Source organism: Eptatretus burgeri, chromosome 11 (genome assembly GCF_056783735.1).
Source record: "Eptatretus burgeri isolate ZD-2024b chromosome 11, Ebu_testis_v1, whole genome shotgun sequence".
Lineage (NCBI taxonomy): Eukaryota > Metazoa > Chordata > Myxini > Myxiniformes > Myxinidae > Eptatretus > Eptatretus burgeri.
The window spans coordinates 70,459,032-70,475,849 of NC_140971.1; the positions used below are offsets into that span (position 1 = coordinate 70,459,032).

The 16,818-nt window shown below is 45.1% G+C and overlaps 1 protein-coding gene across 1 annotated transcript in view; it reads right to left on the reverse strand.

Annotated features, from left to right (window-relative positions):
* UBR5 (ubiquitin protein ligase E3 component n-recognin 5) overlaps positions 1 to 16,818 on the reverse strand; it is a 219,616-nt gene that overhangs the window by 62,662 nt on the left and 140,136 nt on the right. The window contains 13 exon segments of the mRNA XM_085846879.1: positions 7,824 to 7,949; positions 8,200 to 8,308; positions 8,455 to 8,575; positions 8,713 to 8,952; positions 9,329 to 9,489; positions 9,824 to 9,953; positions 10,153 to 10,279; positions 10,417 to 10,535; positions 13,762 to 13,908; positions 14,063 to 14,154; positions 14,816 to 14,946; positions 15,116 to 15,213; positions 15,326 to 15,446. Coding sequence (XP_085703005.1) covers positions 7,824 to 7,949; positions 8,200 to 8,308; positions 8,455 to 8,575; positions 8,713 to 8,952; positions 9,329 to 9,489; positions 9,824 to 9,953; positions 10,153 to 10,279; positions 10,417 to 10,535; positions 13,762 to 13,908; positions 14,063 to 14,154; positions 14,816 to 14,946; positions 15,116 to 15,213; positions 15,326 to 15,446 — 1,722 coding nt within the window.

A 16,818-nucleotide genomic window follows, 5' to 3' on the forward strand; every position in this document is an offset into this window, starting at 1 on the left:
TTTCTAAGTGCTTAATTTTCTCTCATTCCTAAAATTTGTTCATAAAATTTCATAAGATTAAATAGACCAGCAAAAGTACCTGTCTCTAATGACGGAAAATTTGCATTAATCTATCGATTAAAATTACAAGCAAGTTGCCCGTGCCTACACGGGATTCTAAACGGGGGAATGATGGAGACGACAAAAATGCAAACAGTGTCTTCCGTCATTGAGCCGGCAAGCTGGAAGCAGCAATTCACATTTATTGCCACATCTGATGAAATTTAAATGCTCTAATAGTGGCGAGATGTTCCATTTGAGACCGTTTGTTCGATATATTGGCACCCTTGCACTTTTTTCAAATAATGAATCATTTCTTCCAGAAAATTGTTGAAATGAAAAAAATATTTTGGTATCCAAAAATGTATTTCTTTGGTTTGCAGTGGTACAAAACAAAAAAAACATCTGAAAAAAGTTACTAAATCTTAGCTTATTCCACACAGAAATCCTAAAATGGCCCGGACAATATTATTGGCACCTTTTATAAGTTGTTAGAAATAATTAGATTTCAAGTATGTAATCTTTACTTTGGAATTGAACTCACCTATGGTGAGTTGGAGGTTCCTGCAATATAAAAATCACTCATTCAACCAGCTTGCTTCGAGAAAAGGAGTCATTCTGCTGTTTTGTGTCACTGTGTGTACCGCATTGAGCATGGAGAAAAGAAAGAAAACCAGAGAATTGTCTGAGGATGTCAGACACAAGATTGTAGCCAAGCATGGACAATCTCAAGGTTACAAGTCCAGCTCCAGAGACCTTGATGTTCCTGTGTCCACCGTACACAATGTTATTGGGAAGTTTAAGGCCCACAGCACTGTAACCAACGTTCCTGGACGTGGCCGCAAGAGAAAACTTGATCCAAGATTGCAGCGAAGGATTGTTCAAATGGTGGAGAAAGCACCTTGATCAACTACCAAACAGATTCAAGCTGACCTTCAGACTCAAGGTACGACGGTTTCAACTCACACCATCCATCGCCAACTCAATGAATGGGTGGTCTATGGTAGGAGACCCAAGAGGACCCCACTGCTGAGAGCGAGACATAAGATAGCCTGACTGGAGTTTTCCAAAACACACCTGAACAAGCCAAAATCCTTCTGAGAGAATGTCCTGTGGACAGATGAGCCCAAATTGGAGCTTTTTGATAAAGCACATCATCTCTATGTTTACAGAACACAAAATGAAGCCTTCAAAGAAAAGAACACCTCCCTACAGTCAAACATGGAGGAGGTTCAGTGATGTTTTGGGGTTGCTGTGCTTCCACTGGCACTGGGTGCCTTGAATGTGTGCACGGCATCATGAAATCAGGAGATCACCAAGGCATTTTGGAGCGCAATGTTCAGCCCAATGTCAGAAAGCTGGGTCTCTGTCAAAGGTCATGGGTCTTGCAACAGGACAATAACCCAAACACACTTCAAAAAGCACCTAGGAATGGTTCAAGACAAAACACTGGACTGTTCTGAAGTGGCCAGCAATGACTCCAGATCTAAATCCCATTAAACACCTGTGGGGAGATCTGAAAACAGCAGTTTGGAAAAGGTACCCTTCAAATCTGGGAGAACTGGAGCAGTTTACACAAGAAGAGTGGGACAAACTGCCAGTAGAGAGGTGTAGGAAGCTTATTCATGGCTGTTGGAAGTGCTTGACTGCAGTTATTTTGTCAAAAGGCTGTGATACTAAATATTAAGTGAAGGGTGTCAATCATTTTGTCAACGCCATTTCTTTTCATTTTCTATTTTTAAAAGGATATATTAAGTTCTGATAAAAAAAAGGATCCTGTAATATTAAAAGTGAAATAAAGATTTCTGGAGGCAAATTACATGTCAATTTCAACTTATTTTTTTTCGAGAAAATTGTGAGTTATTTGAAAAAAGTGCAAGGGTGCCAATATTTTTGCCAACAACAGTATGTAGCTTTTTGATGCCTTGGGTCTGTAATAAAAATTTGTATCGGGGTCAAACCAGTGACCAATTGCAAATTAATAGTCGGAGGATTTCATGGGCTCTTGGTTTCAAAAAGGTTAATTGTGCTGCACTCTTGGTTTCACTCAGAGCCAAAACTCTGAGCAACTTCAACTACACACTCTAAAATTGTGGTGCAACATCTGGTGGCGGAGGTTCGATTTGTTTAAAAAGAAGACAAATATAGCTATATTAAATTATGTTAATCTATGAAGATCTGTATTAAATCTACGTCAATCCAGATGTTCATGTTGATTTTAAAGATGACTGGAAGGGACAATAAAGCGACTAACTATACTTCATCAAGAAAGGTGAAATTAAAATGCTAAATAACCAATAAGCTTGAACTTTTCACCATTTCTCATTCCATCTGGTTGTTCTCCTCCTCCTCTTCCCTTTATAAGGGGTGAGGTCCAATAGCACCAAGCTTCTGCCCTGCCTTGACCATGATACATTTCCACCTTCCCCTATCCTCAGCCAAATCCCTCCACTCTCCAACCACCCCTTCCTTACTGATATCCCTCCTCACACAATCCTCCCATCTCAACCACAGTCTACATCTTTTCATCCTACCTTGCTCCCTCCCTCTTTGGCATTTTCCTTCCCCCATCTGCACCAAGTGTCCAGCCCATCTCATCCGGCATTTCAATAATCTCCCTGTCAAGCTTACCTGCACACCGATCTCCTCCCTGAGTTCATCCATCCTCCTCCTATCCACATTCTTCACTCCCACAATCCTCCCTTTCAATGTTCTTGTCATCTCTCTGTCTTCCATTACTCCCTCCACCCTCTCCATACATTCGCACCCACATGAATCGTCCTCCGTAACTCTGCCTCAGACTTGGCATCTTCAATCACTGTTCCTCCCAGATACTCGAACCTATTTCCCTGCCTTATCTCCTTCCCCTCGAACCTGATATTAATTTATCTTCTCTGCTGCCTGACCAACAACCTCAGTCTTCTCAAGAACCATCTTCAGCCTATGCCTCCCAAATGCCTCTTTCCACTCCCCCAGTACTTGCTGCATCTCCCACTCACTTTCCACCACAACAGCCAGATTGTCCGCATACAACATCTTCCCCATACTACCCCTCAAGCTCACGTTCCTGCTTATCAGCTCCATCACCATGATAAACATGAGTGGGCTGAGAGCGCTACCTCATGCCCTTGACATCCTTATCCCCATCACGAACCAATTTGTGTGTCATCTTCCTCCCACGGGCGGAGTCAAAGGGCAGAGGAGCTCCTTGTGAGCAAACGGCCATCCATATCTAGTGCCCAACTGTGTCTGCGGATGTCCTCCTGCAGTTGGGTTACTTTTTATTAGGAGGTTGGTGGCAGGATTTGCACTCCGGCCACCGTAAAACCCTTCATTCCGCAAAAAACAAAAACGCAAAAAAATCTGAAAACCCACTCCGTGGGAGTACCTCCTGTGCAGCTTCCCTTCGCAGGGCAGCTCACCGGATGACGGGATTGGGGCAAAGCCTTCGGGACCCCCAATCCTTGATGAAAGGAGGAAAACCACGGGATAACATCCCTGGGTCAGATTGCGGGAGAGTGTGTCGGAGTGGTGCTGAGGTGTCGTCCACCAGACGGCGGTCTCCTTGGGTTAACCTGAGGCGGTCCCTTCGGGTGGGTGCCTGGAATGTCCTATCCCGAAGAGAGGATGATCACCTGTCTCTGTTATCATCTGAGCTCAAGCGTTTGGACATCGGGATTGCAGCTCTCTCTGAGGTTCGGAGACCGGATTGCGGCGAGATAATGGTGGGTGGTTACACCTACTATTGGTCTGGTCGCTCTGATGGTTACCATACTCAGGGAGTTGCTGTAGCTGTGTCCAATAAGCTGACCCCAATGATAATTGAGGTAACACCGGTCAACGAGCATATTATGAGACGAAGGATTCGTCACTCATTAGGTGTCATTTCCCTGGTCTCTGTCTATGCTCCGACTGAGGCGAGTGACCTCACCGTGAAGGACACATTCTACGCCACGCTCGAGTCTGTGGTTGATCAGTGCCCCAGACGAGATACACTTCTAGTCTTGGGGGATTTCAATGCATCGACTGGAACTGATCAGGATGGTTATGAGACATGTGTTGGTCGCCATGGGTCAGGAACTATGAACCAGAATAGCACTAAGTTCCTTGACTTTGCAAGAAGTCATGGACTTAGGGTGGCAGGTTCATGGTTTCAGCGCCCACAAGCTCATCGCTGGACTTGGTATTCCAACGCTGGCGGTGTGGCAAAGGAGATTGACCATATCCTCATTGACGGTCGCTGGAGGATGATCCAGAACTGCAGGGTCTACCGGAGTGCTCAGTTCCTCAATACTGACCACCGGCTTGTTAAAGCAACTCTAAAGCTGCACCTTAAATGCTGGAGAATGGTACCATCCCAGCCTAGGCTGGATGTTGGCAAGCTCAAAGATGAGACAGTAGCTGAGGAGTTTGCGAACAGGCTGAGTGGACATTTGGGGTGTATGGGTGCTTTGGGGGGTCCTGAAGAGTGGTGGAGTGCCTTCAAGACCACCGTCCTTGATGTTGCCGGTGGATGTCTTGGAACTCACCGCAGGGCAAAGAAGAATTTTGTCTCTAAAGGGACACTGGATACCATTGACCAGAGTCGCAGGGCCAGGCTGAATGGCAGAGCTGAGCTGTTCAGGGAGCTGAGGCATAAAACTGTACGTGCACTGAGGGTGGACAAGGAAGCCTATGTGCGAGGAATCTGAGGGGGTAGAGCATCACCTGTGGACAGGTGATTCTCGTCCCGCTTACAGGGGAATTCGCGCATTGCGTTCATCCAAGCCCATCCCTTGGAGCACTGCAGTTAGAGCAGAGAGTGGTAGGCTCTTGACAGAGGAGTCTGAAGTGAAGGCCCGCTGGGCTGGTTACTTTGAACGGTTGTACCAGGCTGATCCACCAGCTGTTGAGTTGGACGTCAAGGGTGTTACAATCCCTGTTGCTGACCCTCCAATCAACTGTGGTCCAACTTCACTTGTGGAAACACGGGCTGCGGTGAACCGGTTGAAACGGGATAAAGCTCCAGGGATCTGTGGCATCCATGCTGAACTTCTCAAGGCTGGTGGAAATGCTGCACTCGTGTCGTTGCATGCAGTTTTGTGCTCTGCCTGGAACACAGGCATCATCCCAACTGACTGGAAGAGGGGCCTTGTTGTCCCTCTCTGGAAAGGGAAGGGTGATCGCCAAGACAGCAACAACTACCGAGGGGTGATGCTGCTCTCAGTGCCGGGCAAAGTCTTTGCTCGGATAATTCTTAATAGGGTTCGCCACCATCTGCTTGGGCATCAGCGTCCAGAGCAGTCAGGCTTTACACCAAAGAGGTCAAAGATTGACCGTATCCTTGCTCTTCGTGTCCTCACCGAACGCAGACGAGAGTTTCAGCAGGGGCTGCTTGCAGCCTATGTTGATCTCTGTAAAGCGCTCGATTCAGGGAATCGGGATGTCCTCTGGAGGATTCTTGGTCTTCATGGGGTGCCACCAAAACTGATCGATCTGATGTCTGAACTCCACTCTGGTACTGAGAGTGCTGTGAAGTGTGGTGGTACCATCTCTGACTTATTTCCAGTTGTCACTGGAGTTCGTCATGGGTGTGTACTGGCCCCCACACTTTTCAGCACTTGTATGGACTGGATTTTAGGGAGGATGTCGGAAAGATCAAGCTGTGGTGCATCGTTTGGGAATGTCAAGATCTCAGACCTTGATTTTGCAGATGATGCAGTCATCTTTGCGGAGACTTTCGATATCCTTTTGGGGGCCCTCGAGGTGCTGAATGAGGAGTCAGAGCCGCTGGGATTACGGGTGGCTTGGGTCAAAACTAAGATCCAGGCTTTCAATGACATCTTGGATGCTGCTGTCCTATATGTGTCTGTTTGTGGTGAGGATGTTGAGGTCATGGAGAGATTCACTTTATTGGGCAGTGATATTCATGTCTCTGCTGGCTGTGAGTCAGAGGTCAATAGACGTCTGGGTCGGGCCTGGGGAGTCATGGATTCACTGGATCATGGGGTGTGACGCAGCCGGTAACTATGCAGGAGGACGAAAGTCCGAGTCTTCAGGTCCTTGGTGCTTCCAGTCTTGCTCTATGGATGCGAGACTTGGACTCTGACCAAGAACTTGAGACGGAGACTTAATTCCTTTGGTACCAGGTCTCTTCGAAGAATCCTTGGCTATCACTGGTCAGATTTTGTGTCTAACGAGCGGTTGCTGAGAGAGACTCGGATGAGATTTGTTACCTGCATGGTCCGTGAGCGCCAGTTGCAGCTGTATGGACATGTGGCTCGTTTTCCTGACGCTGATCCTGCTCACCAGATTCTCTCAGCGAGGGAGTCTCGTGAGTGGAGGAGGCCAATGGGCCAACCACGTGATTTGTGGTTGCAGCAGGTTGACCAGCATCTCAAGGAGATGGGGATGGGCCTGGCATCTGCCTGGGGGAAGGCCAGACGGAGGCCCCTAGAGTACCGGCGGAAAGTGGACGCAGCGACGCGCTGTTCTGGCACATGCTCCCATACCTGACCTGACCTTTCTCCCACCATCCTCTTCCAACTTGTTGTACACCTCTTCTTCCATATTATTCCTCACCTTATCCACAGCTCTCCTTGCTGCTCTCTTCCTCTGCCCATGCAGGCGCAGCAACCCCACATCTGGTTGCCTGCCCCATCCTTGAGCTTCTCTATCCTCTTCCAAACCTCCGTCCACTATACCTGGTTTCTATCCCTGGACGATGCACCCTTTCCTGATGTCCTTCCACAAAAACTTCTGCAATTCCCCTAGACGCCTCTCCGTGCTACTTACACTCCTCCTCCAAACCTTCTGCTTCTTCACAAAGTTGCTCACACCGATCCCTCAACCTCTCGTTGCACCCTTAGAGGAAGTTTCCCCGACACTTCCGACCCCTGCTCTTAACCTCCCTCCTTTTCTTCATCCATACCACAAACGCCACAAGCTTGTGCTGCATTGCAACATGCTCTCCCACCACTGCCTTACAATCCTGAACCCTCCACAACTCTCACTTGCTTACCACCACCAAATCCAATTCTGTTTTATGTTATCCACTCCTCTTGACAATCTTCGGGCTTTCCCACTTTTGAAAGAATGAACCAGCTATGACCATCCCATTCCTCGCCACCGGCTCCCCCAGCTCTCAGCCCTCTCTATTTCTCATTCGCCACCCAAATTTACCAACACATTCTTCACCCAGCTCCACTACTCCTACGTGTGCATTAAAGTCCACTGCATTGCACAGCATCACCTCCACCTCAACCATTCCAATCATCCTCTCCATGCATCCCTGAATTCCTGCTTCTCTGCCCCAGTACTTCCCATTTGTGGCCCATATACTGACATAACATATGCCATTTGCCTCAGTATCACCACCCATGCCATAATTATCCGTCCCCATCTTTCCACTCTGATCACCTGCTTGCTGACCTCTTCAGATATGATTATCTCCATGCCATTTCTCCTTCCATCCCCACCCACATGCAACAGCATATATCCTCCTACCAACTTCCTCGCCCTGTCCCCTTTCAGTCTAGATTCCTGCACACACAAAACTTCCAAACTCCTTCTCTGCATCATTTCCACCACTTTGACTCCTCTGCCCCCCCTCCCCCCCAATTGATGCCATATTCAAACTACCTGGCCGAACCTCGCTTCTGAATCGCTGCTCATTTGACAGAGATAGTACTATTTTGGATAATTTGGGACATTCAGTGCATTAATCATCTTCTGGTGCCATACAGAAAATGGGTGTATTTTTTTTGGCTTGTGCGACCTACAAGGAATAAGCATTTATATTGTACCAGCTTCAGAGCCTGCAGTGGCTGCAGTAACCACACTGCGTCGACCACTCGCGTTGTCCTGGTTGCTGTGGTTACTCTCACTGTCGCTCTCCGTCTCAGCCAATAAATCCAGTTCCATGTCACTCGCTGCACGGACATAAATGGCAACGCAATTACCAAAACAACCAGCTGTACAAGAGAAGGATTGGCTGAGCCTTGGACAATTAGTTGACCAACCAATCGCAGCAAAATCTCCATCAGCACCCAAAATAAACAGATGTAGATTAAAAAAAAAAACAATAATAAAGAATCAAGAGGAAGCAGATGATGCAGATGTTTTAGACAAGCAGATGATGCAAGTTTTAGTATCAGAGCCGTGAGAATAATGACCACTTACCATCATCTTCGTGTTCATCGTGTTGACCATCGGCCTCGGGGTTCTCGGCATTCTCTTCTGGTTCTTCGTGTTGCTCATCCTCACCGACTACACCTTCCACAACCTCCACCTGCAACCACGCAGCTAGATAATTTGGGTTCTGCAGCTTTAACAATGTGAACAGTCAATGACAAAGCCCTACAATATGTCCACTAACTCAAGTCATGAATGGCGGGTGGCATCTTAATAGATGCACCAAATTATTTCAAGCTTTACCTCTTCTACGCTGGCAGAAATGATGTCATCGGGCTCATCCTCACGACCTCGTGAAGAGGGAGGATGCCCATTCCGTCGCTGCTGTGCTGCATGTAGTACATACGCCGCCTGTTGGTTGTTCCTGAAATATGAAAATATATATCTATATATGTATCAAAAAAACCCAAAAATAGGCAAATAGACCTTGATAAACAAAATTGAAAGTTCTGTATGCCAACATAAAAAACAAATCCAAAATAACAACCACCCAGGCCTTACCTGTTAGTCTCATCAGGGGCAGGCCGTGGTGGCAGCGGCTCAACAGAGAATACTTCTTCACTGCCCTGCATGGCATCCAAACTAGTGCTGACTAAAGCGAAGGGTGCAGTGGGTCGTGCGACACCCATACGCACGGGCACGACAAGAGCCTCAGCCACCAGGCATAGCTCCTCCACAGCCAAAGGGAGAAGGGCTTGGAAGACACGCCGACACTTTCCAATCGGCTGTGGTACAAAGTTGCTGTGCAAATAGGGCGGGTGTATTGAAAATTGAAAATCAGAATACAGTGTTCGATATGGACAAGGCAACTGATTTTTAAAAGTCAACTTTAGCAAAATACATGCGTGAAATGGGTGTTGGGAGAACACCACCAAATTTGCTTTCAACCAAAATAAATGTATTATGCTGAAATTGAAAATATAACTTAACTGAACTGTAAACATAAGAATAGTGTACCCTTGATAATGATGTTTCGCCAAACCCATTAAACTGGCATTAAGTATGGAGATCATTGCAATCAGATAATCATAAGGTTTTCATATTTGAGAACCTTTTTGCATTTCATTCATAAAAGATTGTCACACACATCATCATGCCCGTCCTTGGCTCCACCTACTTTTTCTTCTTCGAAGAAGCCATTTCAACACTCAGAATGACAAACACTCTGGAAACCGAACGAAGAAAGCGTCGGGTAACAGTTACAGCTTCCTCTCGCCGTGCGGCCCCCTCACCGCTTTGTAACTCCGACACCAGTGTGCCCAGAAGTGTGTCCAACAGCTGCACGTGCACATTGCATTGCCATTCATGCTTCTGATAAACAGCCATCTCCAATATCACAGATGCACCCATTGAGAGTACAATTTTGCCTTACCATGGGCATGAGCTTTCTTTACTAATGTACAGCATCACTGACGAGACTGTTTGCTAAATGTTAAGGAATCATTTACATAACAGAGAATAAAGCAATGATCAAATTTCTCTTTTTCTGCTGGTCCTCAATAAAATGAAACTTGACTGCCTCAACATATGCAACTTGTATAATCAAATTGCTGTAATGAGTGAGGCTATCCATCGCAGTCACAGACACTGCCATCAGACCCCAGGCCCTCACCCCAGTGTCAGATGAACACTTGACGAGCAGGCAGTGGGTGAAACAGTCGAGACGGATGGTGCCGCCCTGCTGAGAGAGAAATACCTGCTCCTCGGGAAGGAGGTGAGCTGTACGGCTACTTGCGCTCAGCCTGCATTGCAGCACATATGCCATAGCAACTGGCGTTAATTGTTGCATGCAAAAAATATCCCCGGTTTTATGCAGTAATGAAAAATTAAACGTTCACATGGAAGAGAGAAAAAAAACCAAATGGCACCCACAGATAAATCCCACATCATGCAGCACAAGCACCCACAAAACATCATTATGCCAGGAAAAGCATTCCTTACGGATCTTTGCTCTCCTGCGTGCCAAACATGATCATGGAGCGCACAGCTTTCCAGTCCTTCAGCACACGCTCTAATGCTTGCTGCGCAAACCGCGGTGGCTCAAGGTCGTGGTCAGGCATATCCGGATCTGTTCAGAAGCAAGACGTTTGGAAGGCAAAAATAAAAACAAAAACAGGGGAGCGATCGTTGGTGCATTTTTTATATGATCAAATGGTGCTTCAACACATTGTTCTTCACATGCATTGCAAGGTAAAGGGTGGTTACCTTCTGTGCCGGCAGTTTTGCGGGTGCGTTCCTCACGACCCCGTGGTGGCCGGTACTGGCAGTGTTCAACCATTTGCCTGGCAACAGTCTGAACAAGGAATAGCAGCAGATGTTCACCCCTGGAGACAATGAACAAAGGCTTTATGACCGTCAAGCTATGAAAAGTACGATTTCAATATTCTGTTTTTTTAAGTTATCAAGGGAACAGCCAATATACACATTTCTCTACCTCTTTCTTTCTGCAGAAAAAAAACCTGTTCTCTGTCTTAACCCTGTAAATTTCTTGAAATTGTTTTCTAACTAACTACAAAATGAGAAAATCTTCTTAGTTGCCAACATTTCATCGCTACCGCTAAAAATCACTAAAATCTGTGGTGGAAACCCATACTCTTGACAGAACAACGGGATACTCACGACAAGTCGTGAACATCTCTGTGGATAACAACAAATCCGGGATAGGTTACCATCCTATCTCAAATTGTGGAAATTTCCATTGAGCAGCCATGGGAATCAAATCCATTGCAACAAGGCTTTACCCACTCAAACATTAAGTCATTCAACTCAGTTTTATAACGGTTTAAACCAGGAGTTGCAATGATTAAACCATGTTCCAGCATAGCCCGTTTGGTTTATGGTGAAAAAACATATGTGTTATGAAGATAAGAGAGCGATGGGCAGGAGGCAGATAGATAATTTGGGTTTTAATCGCAGTTATCAAAGCAAAGTTGGATATCCATACTTTGTTAAAACCAATGAATGTTGTTTTTTGGGTTTTTTTTGCTTTTATTGAAAATGTTCTCAATATGTCTGAACATCTTATTGATATGGGACTCACTATTAAGTGAAATGGTTGACAGAAAAAATATATATCTTAAAAAATAAGAATAAAACAAAATCCAGCATTGAAAAATTAAATGTCAAAAAACAACAATAATGAAAGTCACAAAATGAACCAATCATCATAACACCTCAAAGTGCCTTTTTTGAAAAAGGTCAACAAAAAATGGAGTCAATGGGAAGGTTTAGACCTTAGACAAAAAGAAAGAAATCATACCACTGCCATAGTCAGTGCCATGGGATATATAGTCAGTTTACGCTACAGTCAGTTTATCCTCGATCTCTTTGCTGATGACTCCACCCTCTGCCGTATCATCTGTCATTCTTCAGACCGGCAAGCAACAGCCTCTTCACTCTCTGCAGATCTGGATAAAATCACAAACTGGTCCAACACGTGGAGCATGTCTTTCAATCCTGACAAATCTCACACTCACTATGTTTCTCCGAAAGGACCATTTAGAACACCCCCCACCCTCCCCCGAACACAATCCTCTGGAAGAAGTCCTTTCATTCAAGCTTCTGAGTCTCACCATCTGCCATCATCTTTCCTGGGAAAGCCACATTTCCAACCTGGCCTCTAAAGCCAGTCGCCGACTGGGCATCCTCCGTCGTGCAAAGTCCTTCCTCGGCCTACCTGAGCTCCTGACCACATACAAAGCTTTAGTCCACAGCCTGATGGAGTACTGCTCTCCCCTCTGGGCTGGTGCTTCCACCTCTCACCTTTCTCGGCTTCACGCTGTGGAAACCAAGGCATTTTGGATCATTGGTATCTCACGCGATGAGGCTGAGTCTTTGGGCCTCTCACTCTCTCACTGCAGGCAGGTCGGTGGTCTTTCTATCTGCTACCGTCTCCTCTCCGGCTTCACTCTCCCCCCCCCCCACCCCACCCCGCTCTGTCTGCGATATGTCTCCCCCCCCCCCATATTTCCACATGGGCGCTCAAGGTCTGCCAGCAACCCCCTTCTGGTAAAACTACCAAAATCACGAATCACTGCTCACCTTCACTCTTTCATTCCTCTTTTTTCTCGCCTCTGGAATAAACTCCCACACTCTCTTCAATCCCATTCTTCCCTCCAGGTCTTCAAAATAGCTGTTCATCGCCATCTCTTATCTTCCCCCATTTAAAACCTCCATCTTTTCTACCCCCGTAAATCCACCCCAAACCCACCTCCTTAAAATTCCATGCTTTTCTTTCTGAAAGTCCCTGTAATGTCCATCTTGTATACCCCATGTTCCCTGCCCCATCCCTCTCCCTTCCACAGATCTCCAAATATCCCTGGTCCCCACTGTTTTGTCCTTCACTCTCCTGCTCCTCTTGTTGTGTGCTGTGTGTTAGCTCTCACAAGAGCCTCGACAATATGTACAAAACAATTAAAAAAAAGTGTTGGGGCTCTCGAGAACAAACCATAAGATTGAAACTCACACACAACTAACTATAGAGGTCACAGAACACCTTACCCCATGCAGTCTTGATTAACAAGGACATGGGTGGGGTCTGTAAGAGGCAAACTTGATTGGTCATGATGACATAACATTCCATAATATTTTGTCCAAGTTCGACTAAACGGAAGAGTTTGGAAAGCATCAATAAGGCGATTTGGTGCTCTATAACGTTCAAGTATATACTGGTACTTTACAAAAAATTGTGCATACATAGTCCAGGCTCGTGGAAGAGCTAGTACGACTTAAATAAAATAAACAATTTCACAGTTACAAAAAAAAAGAAATTCCCGAAGTTTAGAGGCGTTGTTGCAGCGTGTTATACATACACCACCTTATTCAACACATTACATTAGTTATTCATGCCTGTTTGTGTCCTTCATGCGATCATGAAAAACAGTAAGTTTCCTGTTTGGAATGAATTTCAATTCTGTTTGACTGCCAGACAGGCAAATAGAGTAAAAAGAAACAAAAACCATTTATCTCACTCCTCTCTGTGCAAGTATGATCAGGACAAATTCAGAGCCAAAGTACTGATAAACTACAGGTTTGTTTTCCTATTTGTGTTGGAAATATAACATTCAATTGAAATAAAGTTATTCCTTGATCAGAAACTTACATTTGTAGATGGACAGACAAAGTGAACCAATTGCTCAACCCCACTTTTCACTTCACGTGCATGGGCTAAATTACTCAACAAGCTGGGAAACACCAGCAAAGGAAATGAAACTCCCTTTCAACCTCCAGATTATGATACTTTTGTGAGTGACTAATCTGTAAACCATACACCTCTGATGAAACTCTACTCATTACAATATCACACAAGCAACATGGAACTGGAAATGCCAACAATTGACTCGCTGTTGACAACTTTCACAAAAAGAAGAAGGAAAAAAAAAAAGCAGTATTGAACATCCATCCTGACATAAATGAAATCAACGACTGAATCCTGCTGGAAAATCAGATTAAACTTGGTACCTTAAAGCTTTTCCATTATTCTCCAGGTGCCTGTAACTGGATAATGTGAGGGACTTATTCAACAGAGCAGTACGTGCCAATAAAGAGTACCTGCTGTTTGCTTGAGTGACAAGATCAGTGCAAGACAAAAGTCGGTTAAGTAGCTCCAGACGTCCGGCTTTCAGCCCCGCGATCAGTGTTCGGCATTTACACTTCTCCCAACAGTCACAGTATGCAGTGGGAGACGTTCTCTTCAGCCTGATGGAAATGCACACAAGCCAAGGGTTTGGTGTCTACACGTCCTCATTAATATTTCCACAGAATAACATTACATGCAAGTTTGTCTTTGAAAAAAGGCAAAATTAAAAAGAAAAATTACAACACTACGTTTGGAGAGGGCAAAATCACTCACTTGCAGTCGTGACCCTTGTGACACACTCGGGCACACTCAGTGCAGCAGCACAAGGACTCGAGCAGACCACAAGTGCGGCATTCAAAAATGTCCTGCAGACCAAAACATAAGAAACTAGAACGGCATTCGGTAGAGCGCATACCTCCGCAATGCTGAACAGTTTACGTTTTGTATCCCACTGATAGGCCGGATCTGGATTCGGACCTTCATCAAAATCTAATCTTGTCACCTACACAACTCATGCGCCAAGTTTTCTCACACTTCGTGCATAACTTTTTGAGATATCATGCTCTATATTATTCTTGGCCCCACCTCTCAAATAATTCTAGTACTTGGATCCAGATCCGGATCTGGATCTTCACCAAAATCAAATAAATTATTCCTTGTCACATACCTGTCCACCAAATTTTAGCCAAATCCATCCACAACTTTTTGATATATCCTGCTCACAGACAAATGGACAGACAGGCAAACAAACAGGGACATCCAGAGACAGACAGACAGACAAACAGGGGTGAAAACAATCTCTTCCCACAAACAGCCAGGTAATCATAATCACAACTTATCAGGAGAACCAAAATTAATGGACCCCTCTAATATTCCTCTCTACCATGACTACAATAAACTGACAGCCAAAAGCAAATGTGGAAAAAGATCTTTCCACACTTGTAATAAAGTCAACATCAAAAAATCTTTTTTTGAGCAGCACAACTTCATCAAAAAGCAGAAATATTCACATGCATGACTTTTCACCTGATTTATGTGCTCCGCGCCGGTCCAGGTGAAGCTGCAAGTGTCGTTGCAGCATAGAACATACAGCGGAGAGTCATCGGGATTAGTACCAACTGGACAAATCATGCTCATCACATCAGAAAGACCCTCCTCTGAATTCAGGTATATAGGGGAGAGAGTGGACAGAGGAGTTTATACAGGTGAACAATGAAAGTTCAGGCTATAGATTAGAAAAAGTAACCAATTTGAAACTTGTCAATATAGTTGGGAGGATGGAGGTGAAAGGTCAATTGCAGCAGTAAGTTGGAGAACCAAACATACCTTTTGTGATCTTCTGAGCTGTCTCCAATATTGTTAAGGCTGCAGGGTAGGCTCTGCCACTCACCGCCATCATGAATGGAGTCATGCCCCTGGCATCCCTAGAACACAAACAACAAAGTGACACAGACAAAAACTCACAACCAATGTATCAATTAGATGACAAACAAAAAGCCAACTTGCTAAACAAACACTGATATGAGTGCAGCTCACTTGGCAGACAAAAGATCACGCATGTACAGCTTGAGCAGACTGCTTTCACAAAGCAGTCGCAGGATCGCCAACGCGTTCGCCTTGCGCTCTTTTGGCTCCATTCCCTCTTTTGACGAGCCAGCTGTGGGGTTTTATGCAACAGTGTTAAACACGAGGGTAGCTCAAGATTGATATGAACTTTCTATTACAGAAAAATCAAAAGGTACAGGGAGGTTCATGAAACTTTAGCTATGTCCAAACATACAATGTACAGTAAACCCTCAAATATCGAGGGTTCCAATAACGTGGGTTTCTACCAATCTTGGGCAACCTATTTCGTTATCACGGGATTTAATTTCAGCCAATCGTGGTTTCTGAACCGAGATGAGTCACTGTTTGCGTCCGCATGTATGATTACCTCTCATTACAAGCCTTTTCTTGTTCCTCGGGCACCGTTAATTGTAGTAATCAGACCAGTAAAAGGAAACAAAGTGAAGTTTAATAATTATTCCTTATCGAACAGAAAATCATACACGGATGTAATACTAGATGTACAAGTCCTAGTAGACACACAACAGTTAAAAATGGCATCCAAACACTAAAACAATGAACAAAATTAATCGCGCTAAAAGGCAGAGAAAGATTATGATATTCGGCGAAGAAATCAAGTTGTTAGATACGTCGGCAAGAAGTGAAACTGCGGCATCCGTGGGCTGCCATTATGGGATCAACGAATCAACTGTGTGGTGAATCTGAGTCACATATCCATGCAAGGGTTCACACTAGCAAAGTGCAAAACGCTCATTCCAGTCCAGTGATCCTCATATTGAAAGGATGGAAAAAAAACAAAAAAGCGCTTAATGTTTGGATGAAGGACCAAACTGGGGGGGGGGGGAATGCCTTTGAGTGGACTGGTGCATAGTAGAACCCAATGTGGATTTACCTGGACTGAGTGGACCGGTGATATAGGAGAAGGCATTCGGGATTTCCCAACGTTTCCACGAGGAACCCGAGGCTGAAGGCTCCAGTTCAACCATGGCCCATAGAACTATTCGATGCGAAGGGATATATATTTATATAGAGTACACACACACACACACACACACACACACACACACACACACACACACACACACACACACACACACACGCACACACACACACACACACACACACACACACACACACACACACACACACACACACACACACACACACACACACACACACGGTTTTTTAACGTGTTTATTTCAACTGTAATGTGTATTTCTGGCTGCCATCGATCTTCCTCTATATCTCCTCAAAGTCCTGCAACCGAACCCCCCACTTCCTATTGGCCCTTGGTTTCCACGATCGCAGTTTTAACTTTTGAGGAATTTTCCAGGAACCTAACCCCCACAATATTGGAGGGTTGACTGTATTATCAGTCCGTCCAAAGCTGTGCAGCAAGAGACAGCCTTTTTATTTATTTAGTTATTTTAAATCACTTCCGTGTTTCCCTTTTTACCATTTGA